Raw genomic sequence first — 19,106 nt, forward strand, 5'->3', positions numbered from 1 at the left:
GGGGACGAGGGTTCGGATCCTTTCAAGTTCCTCCTGCCTAACATTGAATAAGTCCAAAGAGCATCACAAAAATTCTTTCTAAAATGGTCACCTGGCTAAATTTTCGACGATATCAACTTACGAACGGGATTCTCAAAATTCCATTCCAGTCACCCTGTGTCTCAGAATTGAAAAGGGGTACAGCCACGAAGTGTAAGTGTAGAATAAGACAAGAAATGCCTTTGAATCAGGCATGTAATGATTTCATAAAGTGAATCAATTTTTCTAATTTTAAAAATTGTTATCTTTGGAAATTTGTGGTCCTGCCCAGCAGGACAAGCAGGACCTTTGGCTTCGCCACTGCTGCTTGTTCCCTTTGGGACTTCTGTTCTTGAAAATGTGCTTATAACATCGCCACATCTGTTCTTCTTTCTAGGAAGGGAGAAATTTCCACATATTTTACTATCTTTTTCACGGGATGTCTCAAGAAGAACTTGACCAGCTATACCTTGGAACAATGGAAAATCACAGGTAAAACGCAGTTAGAAATAGATCCAACGAACTTATAAAGATTAAGACTCCGAACATGGGATTTGCAGTTTACCATAGTCTCCACCAATCTCTACGTTTTGCTTTTCCTTTCTGAATTCGTTTTATGTAACAACATTTGATTATATATATGCAAAAGTTGTTCCTAAGTTGTTTTTCAATGTTCTTCGCTTTTTTGAATAAAAACTTGATCCTTAAGCCAGTTCGGAATTTTCAGATTTGTTAGAGATCCTTGGCGAAACGTTTCTCAAACAATACGCCTGCACCGACACGTTACTGTTTCGTTCGTAGTCTCTTACTAAATTATGTTGGAAAATGATCGCAGTGTGAGAATTTCGATTCGATTTATATTCATTTTAATGTGCAGGAAGAGGAATTAAGCCTTGCTAGATACGTAGATCCCTTCCTCGGCCAGTCTAACCAAAACATACTATATACACTAATGATGACAATTAAATTCATCTCTACAGATACCTTGGTTTTGGCACACCACTTGCAGATTCACAAGCTGAAGAAAACTACCTGAAAAGGATGTATTTGGGTGTTTGCAAATCAATGAAGAACATTGGCTTCACGATAGAGGTAAGGCTTAAGCAACTTTGTTGCAAACACGCCAAGTTTAAATTGATAATCAATGAAGTTGTGCGTGTTGTTCGTCGAAAATGAACAAAATTTGAATACAATAAAATAACGACTTTGTACAAGAAATGAATATTTGGTACGATATTTTGAGCATGACTCTTCATAAGGAGTTATGTTCGAAACGTCGTACCAAGTATTCATTTCTTGTACAAAGTCGTTATATTATTGTATTCAAATTTTGTTCATGTGACGTACATGTGATAGCCAATTTGATAACAGTTTGTTCTTTGCTGCATGTTCCTTGGCTTGCGTAAAGTATTTCAATCCAATACCTTCCTTTTTGAAGGGATTTCTGCAGGGATCAAAGCGTGCATTTGCAACGAGCAAAAATTCTAAATATAGATCAAGCGTATCATCCAATCGCACACCAGAACAACACTTAAAATCCAGTAAATCTCCTGATGTAAACAAACAACATAATCAGATTAAGCCTCTCTTTCTAGCTAGCAGAGATAAGATGATGCTTCAACAAATAACGTAATGCCTCAATGGCTGGTTATTCTTACATCGCCCATCTTACCTTGCACAAACATTTTACGGTTTCAGTGTATTTCTTACTCATGCTGTGCTACATTTCTACCATGGCAGCACATCCCCTGAAGTGCTATAGAACTCTCATTTAAGTCTTTGGTCTACAGTAACCTCTCCGTATCAGCATCCTCTCAATAACAGAATGCAGTAAATTGTATTTGGCTTGATTCTGAGGAGTTAAGTTACCACAAAGGCGCAATCTACATAACATTTCGTATTGATTATTGTTCCAAAGTAATTTTCAATTGATTTTGTCGGTTATATAACTCAGCTTGAGAGAAAATCATTTTGAGAAGGATTTTATATCAGATATAGACAAGAAAAAAGATGCTTCGAAGGTCAATCCTCATTTTTTTTCCTTGCTGTGACTTTCGTGTTTACCGTCAAATTGAGCAATAGCTTGTGATCGGTTTGAAGGTAACTTTGGGCTATGAAAATAACATATTACCAAACCCTTGCAATGTATTAGCAGCTGTGAAACACGACTTTTTCCGTCACTGACTGATATGAAATTAAAGTATTTATTGTCTTTTGTTGGTCTTCAGTGTAGCATTTAGAATTTAAATCCATTGAATCCATTGATAGATAACCGCAAGAGCTTTCGTGTCAAGAGAAAACATCAACATATGTATACCAGAGTGCATCCATTTGAAAAGCACAGATTAAAGCCCGACCATAATTCAGTTAGAACTAATTATTCAATTTAAAATCTGAAAGTTACTTTTCTAATTCGAAGTCTAGATTGTTTACAGAAAAAACCTAAGAAGTCATATTGATGTTTGTTGTTAGGGAGTATTTTTACTCAGCCAAGTTTTGTTAGTGGAAGATACGAAAAGAAAAGAAACAGAGCCCTTATTTTGAATTTCATCTGCTTGAGTACCTTATTTTGGAGACACACGAGAAAAAAGTTTTAGATTGTTTTTCTGACTGGAAAAAAGTACACTTTCTGTTTTTGATGCTTAGACATTGCCTGTAAGTAGGCCATCAATCGCATTTCAATCAGGACAATTTTTGGGCATTCTGGACTGTTTAATGACAGTTCAGAACTTCTCTTTATGACCGATTTCTTCCGACATCTAATGTGAGACAAACTTATTATTGACTATTGTAATTCTGTTGGATTGTAAGCACCATCTGCAGTCGGGACCAGATGACTATATGCCCTTCCCCACTGCATGGTGCAAATAGAGTAAGGTGTTTTTCTCTTTAGGTTTTGATTGATAAAAAGAAAAAAATCAGGACCATTTTCTCACTGTTGCTTTGCATGTACAGAGACAATACAATTGTCACTCATCGACCCAGTTGAGAGAATAATATAAAAACGTCTACCCTGGTGTATCGTAAAATCTTCACGGTATTTTCCATACTACAGCTTGTTTAGTTTTTCTTAGAAATGTACTTAGCCAACATGACTATATTAAATTGTGAAGTTAGGTTATCAAAACTGGAATGCTCCAGTTATTTTGACTTTTGGCGTGCCATGTTTTCATTTAAATTAACTGCCATCGAGACGTGCAAGTAAAGTCCTGAGCGCTTTTTCCTCCCTTCTTGGGTCTTTTATCAGAGAAATCAAACCATCTCTAATAAAGGCTTTTTTATTTAGTAGTTACCATAGGCATCGGTTTGGGTACTGGCTTGCGGCTGCAATAAGTGAGCAAAGAGTGAATTAAGAGAACTTAATTCGCAATAAATTTGTTATGAGCATCTGTCATTATTGGAGATAATTCTTTAGGGGAAAGAACCTTCTTTAGCCCTAAGTATAGGTTGTTATGCCAGAAAATTCACATACTGCCATTCAGCAGAGCATGCACAAAAATGGGAATTTTCTACTGTTAGGTTCCAATATTCAATGATAGATCTAGAAGTTGGGTTTTTCAATTAGATTCCAAAGAATTAATGGTAACGGAAGGTCTATCATTTAAGGGTTATAACGATGAGAAAAGATTTTATTCCAATAAAATAGCATATTCACTGTAAGTTTTATTCAAGAACGAAGGCTACACCTTCTCATATAACTTTTTCTGTTAAACGTCGTTCTAAACCCTCCTTACCATTTTTTATTTCTTAGGAAATTGCAGATTGTTTTCAAGTTTTATCAGGAATTTTGAATGTTGGAAATATGAAATTTGCCACCAAAGATGACAGCGCAGAGCTCTTTGTGAACACAACAGATTCAATTGAAAATGGTAAGTTTTTCTTATCTCTGTGCGGTTACACTGTTACCTTGTATCTTTCTTGCTTTTTGTTTTTGCAGTTTACAATTAGAAAATGGCTTTGATAAAAGCAACCATTTTCAAATTTTGTACCGCCAAAAAATGGTTTGAAGTTTCAAGTAAGTTGGAAAAAAGTTGGCCTCTTTGGTATCGTTGAAAAATTGACAACATTTCTAAAATTAAGTTGGTGAACAAAGTTAGGGCAATGGGAGGAAGGAAATTTGGTTTGACATCTTTATGCTCAGGATTGGTAAGGGATGGGGATAACCCGGTTTACTGTGAAATCAATAGTTTTCACTTCTATTCTTAAAGCCTCAATGTAACATGATCTTAAAGTTCTAGCCAAACGACATCCACGTTGAGTTGAAATCAGCCCAGTTTTATAAGTTTTTATTCAACATTCAGACTAAGAGTGATCATGCATACATTGAATTTTGCAGCAATTAAATATATTCAGTAGCTTTTCCAATGAGTAAGAGAGGTTTATTCCTTTTGTACTCATCTTCACAGTATCCTTTTTTATTTCTTGCATGTTCCTAAATGCAGCTGCTCTCGCCTTTGTTGCTCGTTGAATTTGCCAGGCGTTTGTCTTAGCTTTCCCTTCCCTATGTATCATCACGTAACACATCATTAGGTTATTTGTTGTACCATGCCTAATGACAGTTCTGTTTTATGCTTCTTAGCTGCTATCCTTCTTGGCATGGACAAGGAAAAATTTGAGAAAGCGTTAACTACATTAACTGCAACTGTTGATGGTAAGCTGTTTAAATACTGCATTACGATTACTGGATATCATTGGGTCACATCTAATCTTTGCTTTTGATCAACAGAGACTCGCTTATATCACGAGAAGACTGACTGAAAAGTTGTTGAGTAGTCGAAAATAGAAGCCCAGACTACATTTTCTGTGTTTTGTGCAGAGAACTAAATTATAGCATACATTTTGCGCAGATGTGATTAACGATACTCCCTCGATACTCGACATTTTGCTGCGGATGACAATGACCTTTTAAAAACTGTTCTTAGGTTAGAATCCTGAATTAACAATTAAGGTAACATAACGCAAACAAGAATACATACTGAAAGACTAAGATTATCAACATGAAATCACGTAAGAAACTACGTGAAAATCATTTTTTGCTATTATCAAAATATCTGATAATATATTATCCACGCATGACAAAGAATGCAGTCTGGATAGAATCTAGATATTGCTTCTTAATAATAAAAGTGATTTTGCTATATGTTATGTTTTTGTTGTCCTTATCAACTTATGATATAAACTTTGTTTTAATCATCGTTTCCATCAGTTGAAACATGATTTATAAATTAGTTTTATTTATGTCATTTCTGATGCGTGCAGAACAGCCCATTATGTGTATTTTTTGTTTGAAATATATAAAACATTAATCGAATGAGAATTAGTCATCTTTAGCTAGAGGTAATAGTTTTATACGATGTATGTGCTTACTTTTTTTTACTTTGAACTAAAATCGTACTAGCTAAATTTTCCTAAGTTATATTTAATTCAGTTTTGTTCTATTTTGGTTTGTTAAATTTTTGTTTGTTACACTTTTATTTTTTCCATTTTTTCTTACATTTTGTTTTGTTTAAATCCAGGAGAAACAATGACAGCCGCCAAAAGTATTTCAAAAGCCAGTGTAGGACGAGATCTCCTGTCCAAAGAACTTTATGGCAGACTGTTCAGTTGGATTGTTTTCAAAATCAATAGTTTCATTCAATGCCTAGACCACAAGAAAAAGTGAGTTAAAAGAGTTTGCACATTTAATCTAAAAACATACGAAAAGCGAGAATTTTATGATTGTTTAAGTAATAGTAAAGCACTATCGCCGGTTGTCTCTACCCCCAGCATGATTAGTCTACAATTACTACTTTTCAAAGAAACCAACTTGACTTTCTTTAAAGGCAGGACAATACATTGCTCGAACAATTATCGGAATTAAAAGTTTTATTTCGATTTTGTTTGGATTATTTAGTAGTAGTTCTAACTGTTTTCTGTATATGAAATTGCATATCTGGATAAATGGTAAGTGAAACATGTGGACCCTTAGGCCAAATATTCTGTTGGAGGTTCTTTAACGAGTCATATCTATTGGGTGATGATTTTTGTATATGTTTCTCTGATGCTCACTTACCAATGAATCAATGAAACCTACCCTTTTAATTGCCTTGTAAATTTCACGATACTTATTGATCTTTTCATACCGAGCAGTGTGTAATATTTATTTATTCTTATTGCATTCCAAACTCTTTTTGTCGCTTTACTAACCGAGTTGGGCGCCATCTAAAAATTTTCGAAACATTTTTTTAAGGGTTGCAAATGCTCCTTCATTGGGACTTTTGGATATTTTTGGGTTTGAGGAATTTGAAACGAACACATTTGAGCAGCTGTGTGTTAATTCTGCAAATGAACAACTGAATTTCTTTTATGTTCAGCATATATTCGCATGGGAAAAGGTACGTATTTTATGCTAGAAATTTTTGTTGTCTAATACAAAAAATGTCTGAAATAATGCCATTTTTGCCATCGTGCATCTGTTGTTGTGTTTTTTCACAGTTCAGATTGCAATAAATTCGACGGAGATTGCTAGAGTTGCGTTACTTTTGTATGCATTTTGATGACATGCCAATTATTGTAATCTTTGCATTTGTAATGTTTTGGTATATATGCACCAGCATGTATAAACGTATGCCTGCATGTAACACTCTTATCAAATGGGTTCGTTACCACGGTCCTTTCTGTTTTGGCTCTAAAATGTTCCTTAAAATACCCATAAATCTTACTTCAAATCTCGCAAGTTATAAAAATTAAAGTTTTTTGAAAATGTTTCAGTTCTTTTCATTAAAGGCTCTTGCGCAACCGGCATGCATAGCGGCAGCTGTCTTGCGAAATTGATTGTATTTTGTATTTTCATGAAGTACGATATTAGGCCGCTTTTGAAAATGTAGTCGCCGGTTGCGCAATAACCTTTAATGTGGTCTTTGGCTTTGTAACACTAAATCTTTGTTTAGCTTTTATACCTTAAAGGATTCAGCTTTTTGAGCAAATGTTTCCATCTGTGGCTATTACTTTTTTTTCGTTTGCTCTTCACAGCTGGAACACGAGCAAGAAGGCGTTGAAGGACTCGCTCTAGATTATCCAGACAATAAAACAATAATTAATCTTTTATTAGAGGTAAGTAGCCACTCTCTCGGTTAAGAACATATAACTCGATTAACAACTAGTGTTTTCCACTGAATTTTTTTCTTAGCCAACTTAAAAAGGTAAAAAGCTACATTTCAATCGCTTTCCTACATTGAGTTTCAATACTTGACTTAATTCAACCTCACAAAAGGCATCTTCTAAATGTTTTGCACATTTTTCTGTAGGCTTTCTAATATTGATAGCAGAATCCCTCAAAACAGAGCTCAATTCTTGCTTAGTCATGAAAGTGTCCAGCCTTTTTTAATGCTGGCCTTGTTTGTTTAGTTGTATCACATGCTTATGTTTGGTCGCAGATCTGCTTTATCAAATTGTATGATTGAATGTGTAAAAATTTTGTTTTAAAGATAACCATCTCTTTTAAAGACGGTGTTTATACAATATAATCGTTTTCATTGTTGTAATTTCATTGGATCGTATGGTGTAACAGGCCACCAGTTATTCAAAAAATTCTGGAAAAAGTTCGCATTTGGGAAGCTAGCATTTAAGTGATATATTGAGGAGAAAACACGAGGGATGTTAGGGGTAGATTTCTTTTCAAATAAAAAACAGGTTTTCCATATAAGTATCCACAAAGCACGTATTGATATGATGATTGTCGAAAAGTTTTAATTGATAGATTTTAAGGATCTTGTAAGACTTATTTCGAAACCTTTCCCTTCATACTTTCTAATCATTATAGTTTTATGTAGTGTGTAGCCTAGAAAATTGCATCTACTGCTTCTGATAGTCCTTACCAACGGCTTTGACCTCATTTCAAGCTCTTGTCCTTGTAGAAGCCTTCAGGGCTGTTTGCATTACTAGACGAAGAAAGCCGCTACCCTAACGCAGACGATAACACCTTGGTCTCGAAGTTCAATGCCAACTGCGTCGATCATACTAATTACTCCAATATCAGCAGCAAAAGACCAATGTTTGCAATCACTCACTTCAACGGGAAGGTATGTGGTATACCGAGTTTTCTCTGCACCTGTCCTTCGCAATGCCATGGGTAGACATCTTATGTCTTACTATTTGAAGTTGTTTTTAAACTGCTATTTCAGTAAAGGGTGTGTTTAGAAATGATTTTTCAATTTACATCTAAGAGGAATTGTTTAACCTGATTTAGTTTAACCTGATTTTTTAGATTTGATGCTTCATTTGATAATAATAGCAACACTGTATAGCTGAGCCTGTTATAATTGTTAACCGTCTGACAAGGAACGACTCTGTTGTTTCTTCATCAAACATTCCGCATCTAACAACTAGATAGAAAATAGAGGGTACAACTTCCGCGTATTAAATGAAATACGATGACGTCAAAGCAGCGGGGGAGACGAAAAAATTTTATACACATCTTTTTGATATAGTCATTTTTGATATCAATAAAACAGCATCTTTTATTTAAAGAACCCACTTTTGACTTAATTCCTCACTAATTTTCCAACCAAATTAGATTACCAAAATCAAGACCTAGTCGTCTAGTCCACTGTTAAGTCAGTCGCCATTTTCAACTGAAGCCAATTTGATTGTATACAAACTGGTTTCTATTATTCCGTGCTAGTTCTTGTTTCTACAAAAACTCAGTGTTTCTTACATTTCCCTTCCGTATTTTTACTTTTTCCATACGAATGTAGCAGGAGCATAGTTTTTAGTTTAGTCGAATTTTTTTTAGGTTCATTACTTTGTGGATGGTTTTCTTCAGAAAAACAGAGCAACAATTAGTAGTCATATTATCGACTGTCTAAAAGGTACATCTATTCTTATTTCAACATTTTTCAAAATTGCTCTTTTCTTCTTTCCCCTTTGCTTTAATTTTTTTCTTTTCATTTCATTATCCATCCATCCCATATTCCAGCCCCTTTTTCCAACTCCCCCTTTGACTTAGCACTATCCGTCTTCCCTTCACTTCTGTCTCTCTGCTTCATTATTCCTTTCAATACCTTTCTTTTATTTCTTTTCCATGCCGACTCTTATCATACCAAGCCTCGCTAAAGTGCACTTTAAAGACTCATTGCTAACAATGGGCCTTTGCGAGCGGGGTGACGGTCCAAACAATGGCAGTAAACTTCTACGGATTAACCAAAATTGATTTCAGACTGTCGATAATGCATTATGGGATGCTTGCGTGGCGCAATGGCTCATTGTTAGCAATGAACATACCCTACAACCAGATCTGTAGGCAAGTTTGAAAAATGATATTATAAGAAATGTTCAGCAATCTATCCATGCGTATAATTCCGTTGCAAGTTTATTTTTTTGGATTTATAGTACGCTTGTCATCATTGCGACAAATTGTTTAGAAGGTATCCAAAATATTCATCAGGCTTTTTCGAACTATACCTATTCATTCGATCTTTGTCATTTGTTTAATATATACCTGCCTCATTTTATACATAGTATTTATTAATAGTCATCCAAGTTGAATAAAATTTGACAGGAAATTGTTTCGCGGAAATTTATGCTTGCAAACAAAAGGTAGTTTAGTGAGGACCGTTTCATACTTTCCCATCCTTCCCATTTCCTGTTCTCTCCTGATGATGTTCAATTTCATTTATTTCCTCTTCTTCTTTTCTCCTTTCCTTCTCCTTCCCTTCTCCTTCCTTACCCCGTTATCATTTGCCCTTCACTCCTTCTCTGTCCTTTTCTCTTCCCTCCTACTTTGGTCTTTTTTCTCTGGTCACTGTCTTCTAAACTTGAATTTCAGCATTCTCGTTAACATGTTTCTACATCTACATTGGCATTGTGTTTAAATATTATTTCATATCATATTCATTTGATAAGCTCAAACATCGTTTAATGTTCCTAACTCTTTTCCAATGTCCCTAACTTTTTCTCAAAATTCTGTTTTAGACTCTAGCAACAGCGTTGTGAGCTCGCTTTTTCAAGGAACCATTTCGAAAACTGGATCATTCGTCATCGAGTAAGCGAAAAACTTAATACTCTAAGCAATGCTTTAGTAACTGTTATCAAATGAGTCGTACCCTAAATATTAAACTCGTTTTTGTGGAGCGATGCAGAGGTACTTTAACAAGTTGATATACGATTCCTTAACTGCCTTAGACTTGCCCTGTCATCGATAATACTTATACGGTTCCTTAACTGCCCTGTCATTAATTATGCCAATGCGATACTTTTAAAAGTAATTGTGTACCACACCGGTCAGTGAAATAAATCTGGCTGCCGTCTAGGTAGTACCGTACCCACTTTGTGGAAGCTGCTACTCCGAATTTCACGCTTTAAGCGGTCATCAGAAAATTGTCACTACGATAATATGTTGATGAATCAATTGAATATATAATGATTTGATTCTAATGAAGCAGTCCTAAGGTTACTGTCAAAGTTAACAGTTTTTTCCTCTTGACCTGTCTGTCATTTGTTTTGGTTGTCAAATATTTCTAAAACAGGCTGTTATGAAAAATTTATTTGTCTTTATTTCCAAAAGGATGTAACCCAACTAAATAATGTCACATTTCATATTTATACAGATTAAAGCCCTGTCCACACTACACAAACTAACCCAGGTTCGCCCCAGGTTTGTGTCCACATTAGAAGTTCATAAAACTTACTTGGGTTGAACTCTCCTCTGGAGATGGGTTAAACTAACCCAGGGCGAACCCAGGTTAGTTGTGTCCATACTGCAAAATCTAACCTAGGTTAGCGAAAACCTGGGGCGAACTCGGGTTAGTTTGTGTAGTGTGGACAGGGCTTAACTTTGTTCAGCAACTACTTGCCGACATTAATCAAGGACCTGTCTAAAACGTACCTAAGTTGAAAGAGAAACTAGTAACATACACGAAAGAAATAAGATATCAAAGGTCAAAGTTAAAATTTTACCAAAAAGTCTTAAATCTAAAAATTGAAGAAATTGAATCTTTAAAAGTTATGTTTAGATTTTCCTGGAAAGGAATAATTCACAAATCTTCTCCTTTTATTCCAGTCCAAATTCAGTGAAAGACAACCCAAAGGATTCGAAGCAAACTCCAAGAAAAAGGTATTTAAGTGAAGATAACTGAAAAATTAATACAATCCTGCAATTATTTCTTTGTCTTTTGTCTGAGATATTGTGGAACAATGTTTTTGTTAGTAAAATATTATTTGATGATTTACAACTGCTGTTTTTGGTTTAAAGAAAGTTTTAAGTCCATAGTTAACATTTTTTTGAATCTTTTACCTAACTTTGGTTTAAGCATGGTTAAGTTTCTTTTCGTATTGTTCTCCTATAAAGCAGCAACTGTCTAAATTTTTGTAGGAAAACAAGCGAGGCTAGCTCGACGTCAGCCCGAGGTCGTAAACAAAAGCCAAGTTTTACGACTGGAACACAGTTCCGGGTTTGTATAGTTTTTGCTAAACATTTTTCGATATTTTATATTGACAAGATGATGTCTTTTCAGACAGTTTAACATAGGTTTTGGTCTCACTATCCTTCATTCTTCAAAGATTTGTTTCTTTTTAATTATATTTCTGTTTGAAGTCTTATGCTCCAATAAAACTAGCAATGCTTTTGATTTTGTTCTTTGTCTCCTTCACAATTTTTTTGATTTATTTTGATTATGCTTTGTCAAATTAGCTTACGTTAATTATCATTTTACGGAGTTAAAACAGAAAATTGCCAAACATTTTGTTGAAAAAAATAGCATGTTAGTTTATAGCTTTTCCCCTAAATGAGTGTATGCATATTCAGAGTTTTACACCAAGTCGTGGTAAAGGTTTCAAATGTGCCCACCCTCATGTACATAACAGACCTACAACCCTTTTGACAGAAAATATTTTGCATCGATTAAAGCATTTATCACATATTCAAGAGTTTAACTAGGTATAAATCTTTTGTTGTCAATGGATATCCACAAATCTTCGTTCGAAGTTGTCTATAAACTCAATTTACATTTTTTAGAACTCTCTCGTGGAATTAATGGAAAAAATACTTCAAAGCCAACCACATTTTATCAGGTAAATCAACGTTTTGAAGTATATGCCATTAAATTCTTTACGATTTTATTCTTTGCTTTACATTGGGTAATGATTTATGGTAAAACCAGACGGTTTTAGAATTCTCGACCATAATAAATCTCTATGCCATCCATGTATTTAGAAGTCCATTCGGCAATAAGCAAAAAAATAGTTGCTATGGGCTGTGAAGTCGTCTTTTTTGGTTTATTAGCAGTTTGAGTCGTTTGTTACCTGCCTAAGAACCAAGTTTTCGCAATTCGTGATTGTTTTGCCTAGAAAGCTGTTCCCTTTCATTGCACATTTTTTAGGACCCCTTTTGCAACCGCTGTGCTACTATAAAAGACAAACTTTTGACCATTGTAGTTAAGTTATAATATTTTCCTTTATGCACCTTTAGTTGTCGTTCTGATAGTCTGATACAGCAGCTAGGCAGGTTCTGCATAGTGCCCTAATGTTCTAACGACATTGCGGTTACTTGCTGCCTTATGCAATTTTTAGCACACTTGATTCCTTAGCAATATCTACCAGATGCCTGTATCCAGCCATACATAATTGCTTTAAAAATGTTAGTATGTCTTGCGCTTAACAGTCATTTGATTATTTCTCTATCGTTTTAGATGTATCAAGTCAAATAACAGCGAGAAACCCAACGAATTCGATGACTCAGTTATTCTTAAGCAAATCCAAGGATTTTGCCTATACGACACTCTGCGAGTTCGTGAAGATGGATTCCCAGCCAGGCTCACTTTTAAGCAATTTTTAGAAAGGTTAGTTACTGTTCATAATACCCAAAGAGAAACAGATTTCGGTTTTTTCTAAGGTCTGGTCTTTTATTTTCATAACTATGTAAACCTTATGATGGGAGGTGGGTGTGGGAAGGGGGATCAATGCGTGTTTCTGCTTGTGGTAGCTAATATTGCATTGTGCGCAAATACACAAACATGTCTGGGTAAGTCAAGTCCAGAATGACTGGTTACTTGAATGAAGAATGTCACGACAACTTGTCAGTTCTTGACAGGCAAAAGCGATGCTGTGCACAAAAGGCCAACAGACGAATATACGCAGCATTTGTATCTGGAAAAGCATTTGTATTAGTTATAAAAGTATTTGTATTTGTTCACTCTGGATTGAAACAAACGAATAGAAGTTGCTGAAAAGAACTAAGGATATTTGTAGTCTTTTCAAGATATCTGATAGATTTTTATCAATCATTTATGACACTTTTGTTGCCAGGGTTATACTTTTTAGAAAGCACAGGATTTTCCATCCCATTACATCTGGAATTTTCTAACTTTCTGAATATTTCAATGTTTTAGACGTTGACCTCAAACAGCAATTTATATAAAGCTAATGACAAAAATGCCCTCCTGAATTACTTCTGTTAGGAAGCTGGTCCTGATGCAGATACAATTCATTCCACAGGTACAAGTTCATTTGTTTCCCTCTGGTGTCAACTATTCCATGTAACAGGGAAAACGTCGAGATTATCATGAATAAATCCAACATTTTTGGACATAAGTTTGGGAATGCAAAGGTAAGAGAACTGAGTAATGATTTCATCCATCATTTTGGTTTGTTTTTGTTACTTGATGATAATATTTTGGTAATGTCTCCATTATTTATTGCCCTTGTGGAGGTAGTTTTAAAGGTGATTATGTTTTTTGGTAATTATTATCTTACATTGGGTTTGGACCTGTTGGAAAAGTTTTAGCACCTATATATTTCTAGGCACGCATTTAATTTCGAACATTTACAACACTGAACCGCTCATGTTAACACTGGAACTGCTTTTATCGATTGAGGATAACAGATTACATCTCTCTTCGTCCGTACTATTTCCTTCTCGTTATGGAGAAATTTCTGCCACACTGAAGTAGGATAACTCTTGGAGTCTCATCAGTAAAATGGTTTTTAATTTTCACTGTCAGATCGGTAAGAAATTACGATGATGGCTCAGTGGGTAGGGTAGCAGATTACATATTCAAGGTATCGGGTTCGAGTCACTGACATGACGAGACTGTCACATAGATTGTAGAGAGTCGCCAGCTCTCTGTAATTTCAGAGAGAAAGAACCACGACACTGATGGATAAGCATAGCTTTTCAGGGTCCTATCACAAGCTTCGAAAGCTAGATCGCAACAAATACAAAAATGCCCTTAGAACGATGATGTGGCGAATTTCCCTTGTAGAAAAAATTGTACCTTTTTTGGAATATGCCTCGCTGGAAATGCCGGTTGCCGCCTATCATCTCCTTTTTAGCGAGCCATCTAAGCGAGTGTTTTTTCTTAGTTTGTTGACCGGAGTTCAAAAACGTACTAACTGTTAAAGAATTAGCTGTGCAGGAAAACCTAGGGAATATTTTATAGGTTATGACTTATTGAAGTGAAAATGATAATGATCGCATATGGAAACCCGGAAAGGAGTGTCTTTGGAGATCAGAATTTTGCATCCGTTGCTAAAATCTTTAACATGTAGCGTTTAACCATTCTTTGCATTCGTTGGAGTTTTGAAGTATGTGTGGTGTTAAAATCCTGAAGCAGAAGATACGCTGCAGCCCTTCAATTAATTGGCATTATTAAGCTTCGACAACTGGCATTTTAAAGCTGCACACTCAAGACTTCTTAAGGAAAGGGAGTGGTCCCCTTTTATTGAGTGAGAATGCATGGGGATTAGGTAAACCAACCCAGGCTCCAGGTGGGCAGACTTGATTCTGCATTACTATAATCTGCCTATAGGCAGTAATAAATTTATCATCCTAATATTTGCGCAATCGGACTGTTCTCTGTCACCTTACAGTTTTGAAGCAGGTGATTCACTAACCATCTTTCCCAAACTCATGCTAAATGCAAACAGCACTGATATATTTAATGGGGGGGGGCACAGTGGCTGAAATTTCTAGGGAAAATTTCAAAATTTTTCTTTAGAGTATCTTTTAATTTAGAAGTACGGGTATAATTTTCAAAACTATGGGTCTTACCACTGCAATTGGCTATAATATAGGTATACCCCATAGCCATTTACTTTTACGAGTGAGAGTGTTCTTTAACCAGTAACCATAACAGTTGTATGCTTCATAGCCAGTGACTTCTGGATACGTCAACATTCAAAAGGCTATTATTATTCCGATGAGCCTAACAGCCCTTTCGAGTCCAAATCGATTAATACAATTCTTCATTCTTTTCTTTTGGAATATAACCCACCTTTATGATAAAAGGAACTAGAAACTTGAAAAATGGAAATATGTTTTGCAACATTCCCACACTAAATAGGTTTATTAACATGTATGATGCTATTAAAAGCTTACTTCTACCTAATCGTATTAAAATCTGCCTCATTTGCAGTTTGCAGTTTGCAGTTATAAAAGATTATTAAAACTGACAATTTCAACCACGCCAATGTATAGGACTTGAAATATTTGCAAATGTAGAATGTAGTTTTAATAACGTATTTATTTGCTGCAACGATAAAGTAATTTCGGTCTGCTTTATGGGAAACATTGATAAGCAGTCTCGGATGCCTTTATCCGTTTCGATAGGATTGTGGTGTTCACTGAATAATCTTGATTACATATTTATTATCAATGATTGTATATATGATTTCACAACTGCTCTTCCATTATACATTACAAATCATATTGAAGAATCTAATTATGTGATGATTGGCTGTGGAGTGTTTTTAAAGAGTGTAAGTTGCATGCTTAAAATTCAAGCATCTCGTATAAAGAAGTTATGTAATAAGGTGCTTACCGCGAATGTCACCCGCATTGACGTTTTGGAAACCGAGAGATGCCCGCCCATTTAAATTTGTCTTTGTCCTCTAGGTATTTCTGAAACACCGACACGAGAATGAGCTGGACAGCCATTTAGATAAGGTGAAGAGGGACGTCGTCACTGTTCAGAAAAGTGAGTTTTTCTTTGTTTATCTAATGAAACAAATTTTATTTCTCAATTTTTCAAAATCTATCTTTGACCGAGCTCTTGTCAATAATCTTCGCTACGACTATTAAAGATCACGAAATGTAGCCTAGCATTTCCATTTTTGAATTAACGCAATATAAGTATTATTTTTTTTATTTCAAAACTGTATATCATATACAATTGTCCAATCTTCTGAGTATTTATCTTCACAGCAAATATAACAGGTCATGAAATATTACCCCCCCCCCCCCCTCACCATTCCAATTATATTTCTGTACAAAATGATATAAAAAATAATATAAATGATAAAATTGACTTCTGCTCTGATGAAGCCCCGTATGCCGGGGCGAAATATAAGTCTTCGTTAATTTACGTGTATTTATTGTTGTTCATCCTCGTCACATTGCGGTGTTTCTTATTTGCTACATTTTCATCGAATTTTCGCCGCAAGAACTCCTTGGAGTCCGTCGAGCAGACAGCTATTGTGACCTTTTCTAATAGTTGGCTCTGTTATGGGGGGCTAATCTTTTGGGCAAACTCTTTAGAGATTTAAAAAAGGGATTCTAGAGCTTGCATATGATTAATTTTTGCAACCACAAACCAGTTGACCCATTGGGCTACGAAAAAGCTGATCGAAGCCACCCAGTTTCATCCATCTTTTACAATTGGCAATTCTTACTATGCTAAAACAATCCAAACAGTGTTTTAAATCTTTTTAAAGATATTTTATTATCTTGAGTAGACCACTTTTAACCAGCTGAAGAGACATATGGGTCACGACTGTGGACGCTATAGCGTACAGCTATAGAATAGTACTCTGTTACAAGCGACTCGATTTAAGATCCTATTCAACACCGATCATGACTCCCTCTCCGCTTGTCCATCCCCCTTTAAGATTTTTATGCTAAATGTTTTTCATTATGTTTGAAGTGCTGTAGTGTTTGAAATAGAAAACCACATAAAATAATATGAAATAGAAAACCACATAACTATAAGGAGTACTTTTTTCTATAATCTACATCAGTTGAGCTATAAATATGCAAGTCTTAGGGATGCGTTTTATATAGACAGTTTCCTACACGAAATCCCTCTCCTACCAACCCCCCCCCCCCCCCCCCCTCTTAGCGTACTCCTGTTGTGCTCTCCTCGCGTTCCTAATCCATTCTCATTCCTTTCAAATTTTTTATCTTGCAATGTCAATTTTCACATGTATCTGTTTTCTCAGTCTTAAGAAATGTATTTTTATTCATCACAATGCCCGAATCCACTGATTTATCACTAGGCTACACGGAAACAAAACTTATTTACATAATACCAAATAGACCTTTTCAATTAAGTATTGAGGTAGGCCGAGGGTTTACCTTGTGCAAATTAATGTATTCTCATTTGTTTTTTAAAAAAGATAGTGCAAACAACTTTATTACAATTCTAGTGCTTTCAATCACTAAATTATTCCAAGCTTCCATTATCTGTACACATTTTTCTGATTTCTCATTTAACTTTCTGATATTAATTATTCAACATCAAATTTAACACAATCTACTTACTTTTATGCCTGCATCGGTTCACCGGACAATGTGTGATCAAAGTGCTTCCTTGAAATCTGATACATTGAAAAAACTGAGATAAATAATTAAATGACGAATCCTTGAATCATCGTGCTATTTTTCCGCTTTTTCATGCTATCTTCAACTATTTGCAATTAAGCTTGAGACATCCTTAAAATTCTACAGATTTTAACCTTTTGTGCGAATCTAGATTGTTGCAAAGTGACTCATAATCGCCCACTCCTCAAAGCTTTTTTCATAATTCCCCTGCACTATCTTTTACGAGAACCAACAATTTCTACCGCGGCTCGATTTTCTTACTTTTTGGGTTGGGTTTTTGCTCTTTGTTCTTACTTCAGCACTGATTTTTCTTTAAGTACATACTTTACATCGTTTCTATGACTACTGGATAACAGTTTTGTATGACATTTTTATTAGAAAGGTTGATTAACTGATAAAATCTGATCTGTTTTGTTAAAATCTGAGATATAGAGTGTGCAATTCAGGCTATGCGTGTTCTTACGTTGTCTTTATTTTTTGGCAAATCGAGCCCCAGGGTTACGTTTAAGTGTTTTGTTTCAAAGCAAAAGTGTAATTGTTTTCAAAATTTTCTTTGATTCCCACATCTGACAACTTGTTCGCGAAAACCCTCTTCGTGGTCCTGGTTGTTTTCCAAGGATAGTCTTAAACCCCGATCAGTGTAGTTTCAAAAGTTCCATATGAGTATAAGATTAACAAATTCTTACTGTGGGCTTATCAGGTCTTCTGTTAAATGTTATTTTATGTTCTTGTGTTTCAAGTCAGTGTAATTGAAAAATTTCAAGTCTGTGCATTCTTTTGTGATTGATGAGCGCCTATCTATCCACGTTAAAATTATTTGGTGACTAACTCGCTGACTAAAATACACGCCCGTGTACCTAAGTGACGTTCAATAGGCGCTCAGGTCACATTGTAATTTAGAATGGGCGCTATTGTTTCAAAGCGGTGATAAGTAAGCCACTGTGAAGCTTATATAATACACCGTTATCTTTAGTTCGATCGTCGCAACGCTCTCAAACCTCTCAAAGGACCTCATGGCAACACCCATTGTTACTGCTCTGTTTGTTATGAAATCCTACGAGATTTTACTTTAAATGTTGACTGATCTTGGAAGAAGGAAATACAAGGAAATGACTTAACCCTTTGTAATTTGAGATCTTTTGTACAGCATTTTGAATAATCGTGTCATTAATATCGAACTGTTTATTTTGATCTTTCGCAACCAACTCCTCGATTCTTGCCTGATACTTTTAATGATTGCTTCTAATCTTGCGGTGGTCTGACTCGATTTCCTTGTTACGTTTTCTCATTCCATTATTCTAGTGTTTCGTGGAAGACTAGCGAGGATAGATTACGAGTTCCTGATGAACAACAGAAAACACGAGGAAAGAACTATCGGGAATTTCCTGATGTCGGTATGTAGCATTCGTTATTATGGATTTGTCAACTTTTTGGCTTTCCGCCTGCTTATCTCAGAGATGGAGTGGGGGTTAAGGACTGATCAGCACTTATTTGACTTGCATGTATCTGGCTCTGT

The 19,106-nt window shown here is 35.4% G+C and overlaps 1 protein-coding gene and 1 long non-coding RNA gene across 2 annotated transcripts in view; one reads left to right on the forward strand and one right to left on the reverse strand.

Moving 5' to 3' along the window:
• The window catches only part of LOC135690105 (myosin-IIIb), a 37,614-nt gene that overhangs the window by 5,095 nt on the left and 13,413 nt on the right, over positions 1 to 19,106 (forward strand). Inside the window, exons 6-22 of the mRNA XM_065207576.2 lie at positions 416 to 510; positions 999 to 1,110; positions 3,770 to 3,887; positions 4,598 to 4,669; positions 5,535 to 5,676; positions 6,248 to 6,392; positions 7,030 to 7,110; positions 7,914 to 8,078; positions 8,792 to 8,867; positions 9,970 to 10,039; positions 11,057 to 11,110; positions 11,369 to 11,447; positions 12,011 to 12,066; positions 12,684 to 12,833; positions 13,489 to 13,600; positions 15,887 to 15,968; positions 18,893 to 18,984. Of these exons, the coding sequence (XP_065063648.2) occupies positions 416 to 510; positions 999 to 1,110; positions 3,770 to 3,887; positions 4,598 to 4,669; positions 5,535 to 5,676; positions 6,248 to 6,392; positions 7,030 to 7,110; positions 7,914 to 8,078; positions 8,792 to 8,867; positions 9,970 to 10,039; positions 11,057 to 11,110; positions 11,369 to 11,447; positions 12,011 to 12,066; positions 12,684 to 12,833; positions 13,489 to 13,600; positions 15,887 to 15,968; positions 18,893 to 18,984 (1,701 nt within the window). The remainder of the gene's footprint in view (positions 1 to 415; positions 511 to 998; positions 1,111 to 3,769; positions 3,888 to 4,597; positions 4,670 to 5,534; positions 5,677 to 6,247; positions 6,393 to 7,029; positions 7,111 to 7,913; positions 8,079 to 8,791; positions 8,868 to 9,969; positions 10,040 to 11,056; positions 11,111 to 11,368; positions 11,448 to 12,010; positions 12,067 to 12,683; positions 12,834 to 13,488; positions 13,601 to 15,886; positions 15,969 to 18,892; positions 18,985 to 19,106) is intronic.
• Positions 168 to 19,006, reverse strand: LOC135690112 (uncharacterized). The gene is made up of 3 exons (XR_010516580.2): positions 17,531 to 19,006; positions 15,813 to 15,988; positions 168 to 411 (listed from the first exon to the last, which is right to left on the reverse strand). It is a non-coding gene; the product is annotated as an uncharacterized LOC135690112 (long non-coding RNA).

This window comes from Rhopilema esculentum, chromosome 5, assembly GCF_057945365.1.
Source record: "Rhopilema esculentum isolate cy_ngs chromosome 5, ASM5794536v1, whole genome shotgun sequence".
NCBI lineage: Eukaryota > Metazoa > Cnidaria > Scyphozoa > Rhizostomeae > Rhizostomatidae > Rhopilema > Rhopilema esculentum.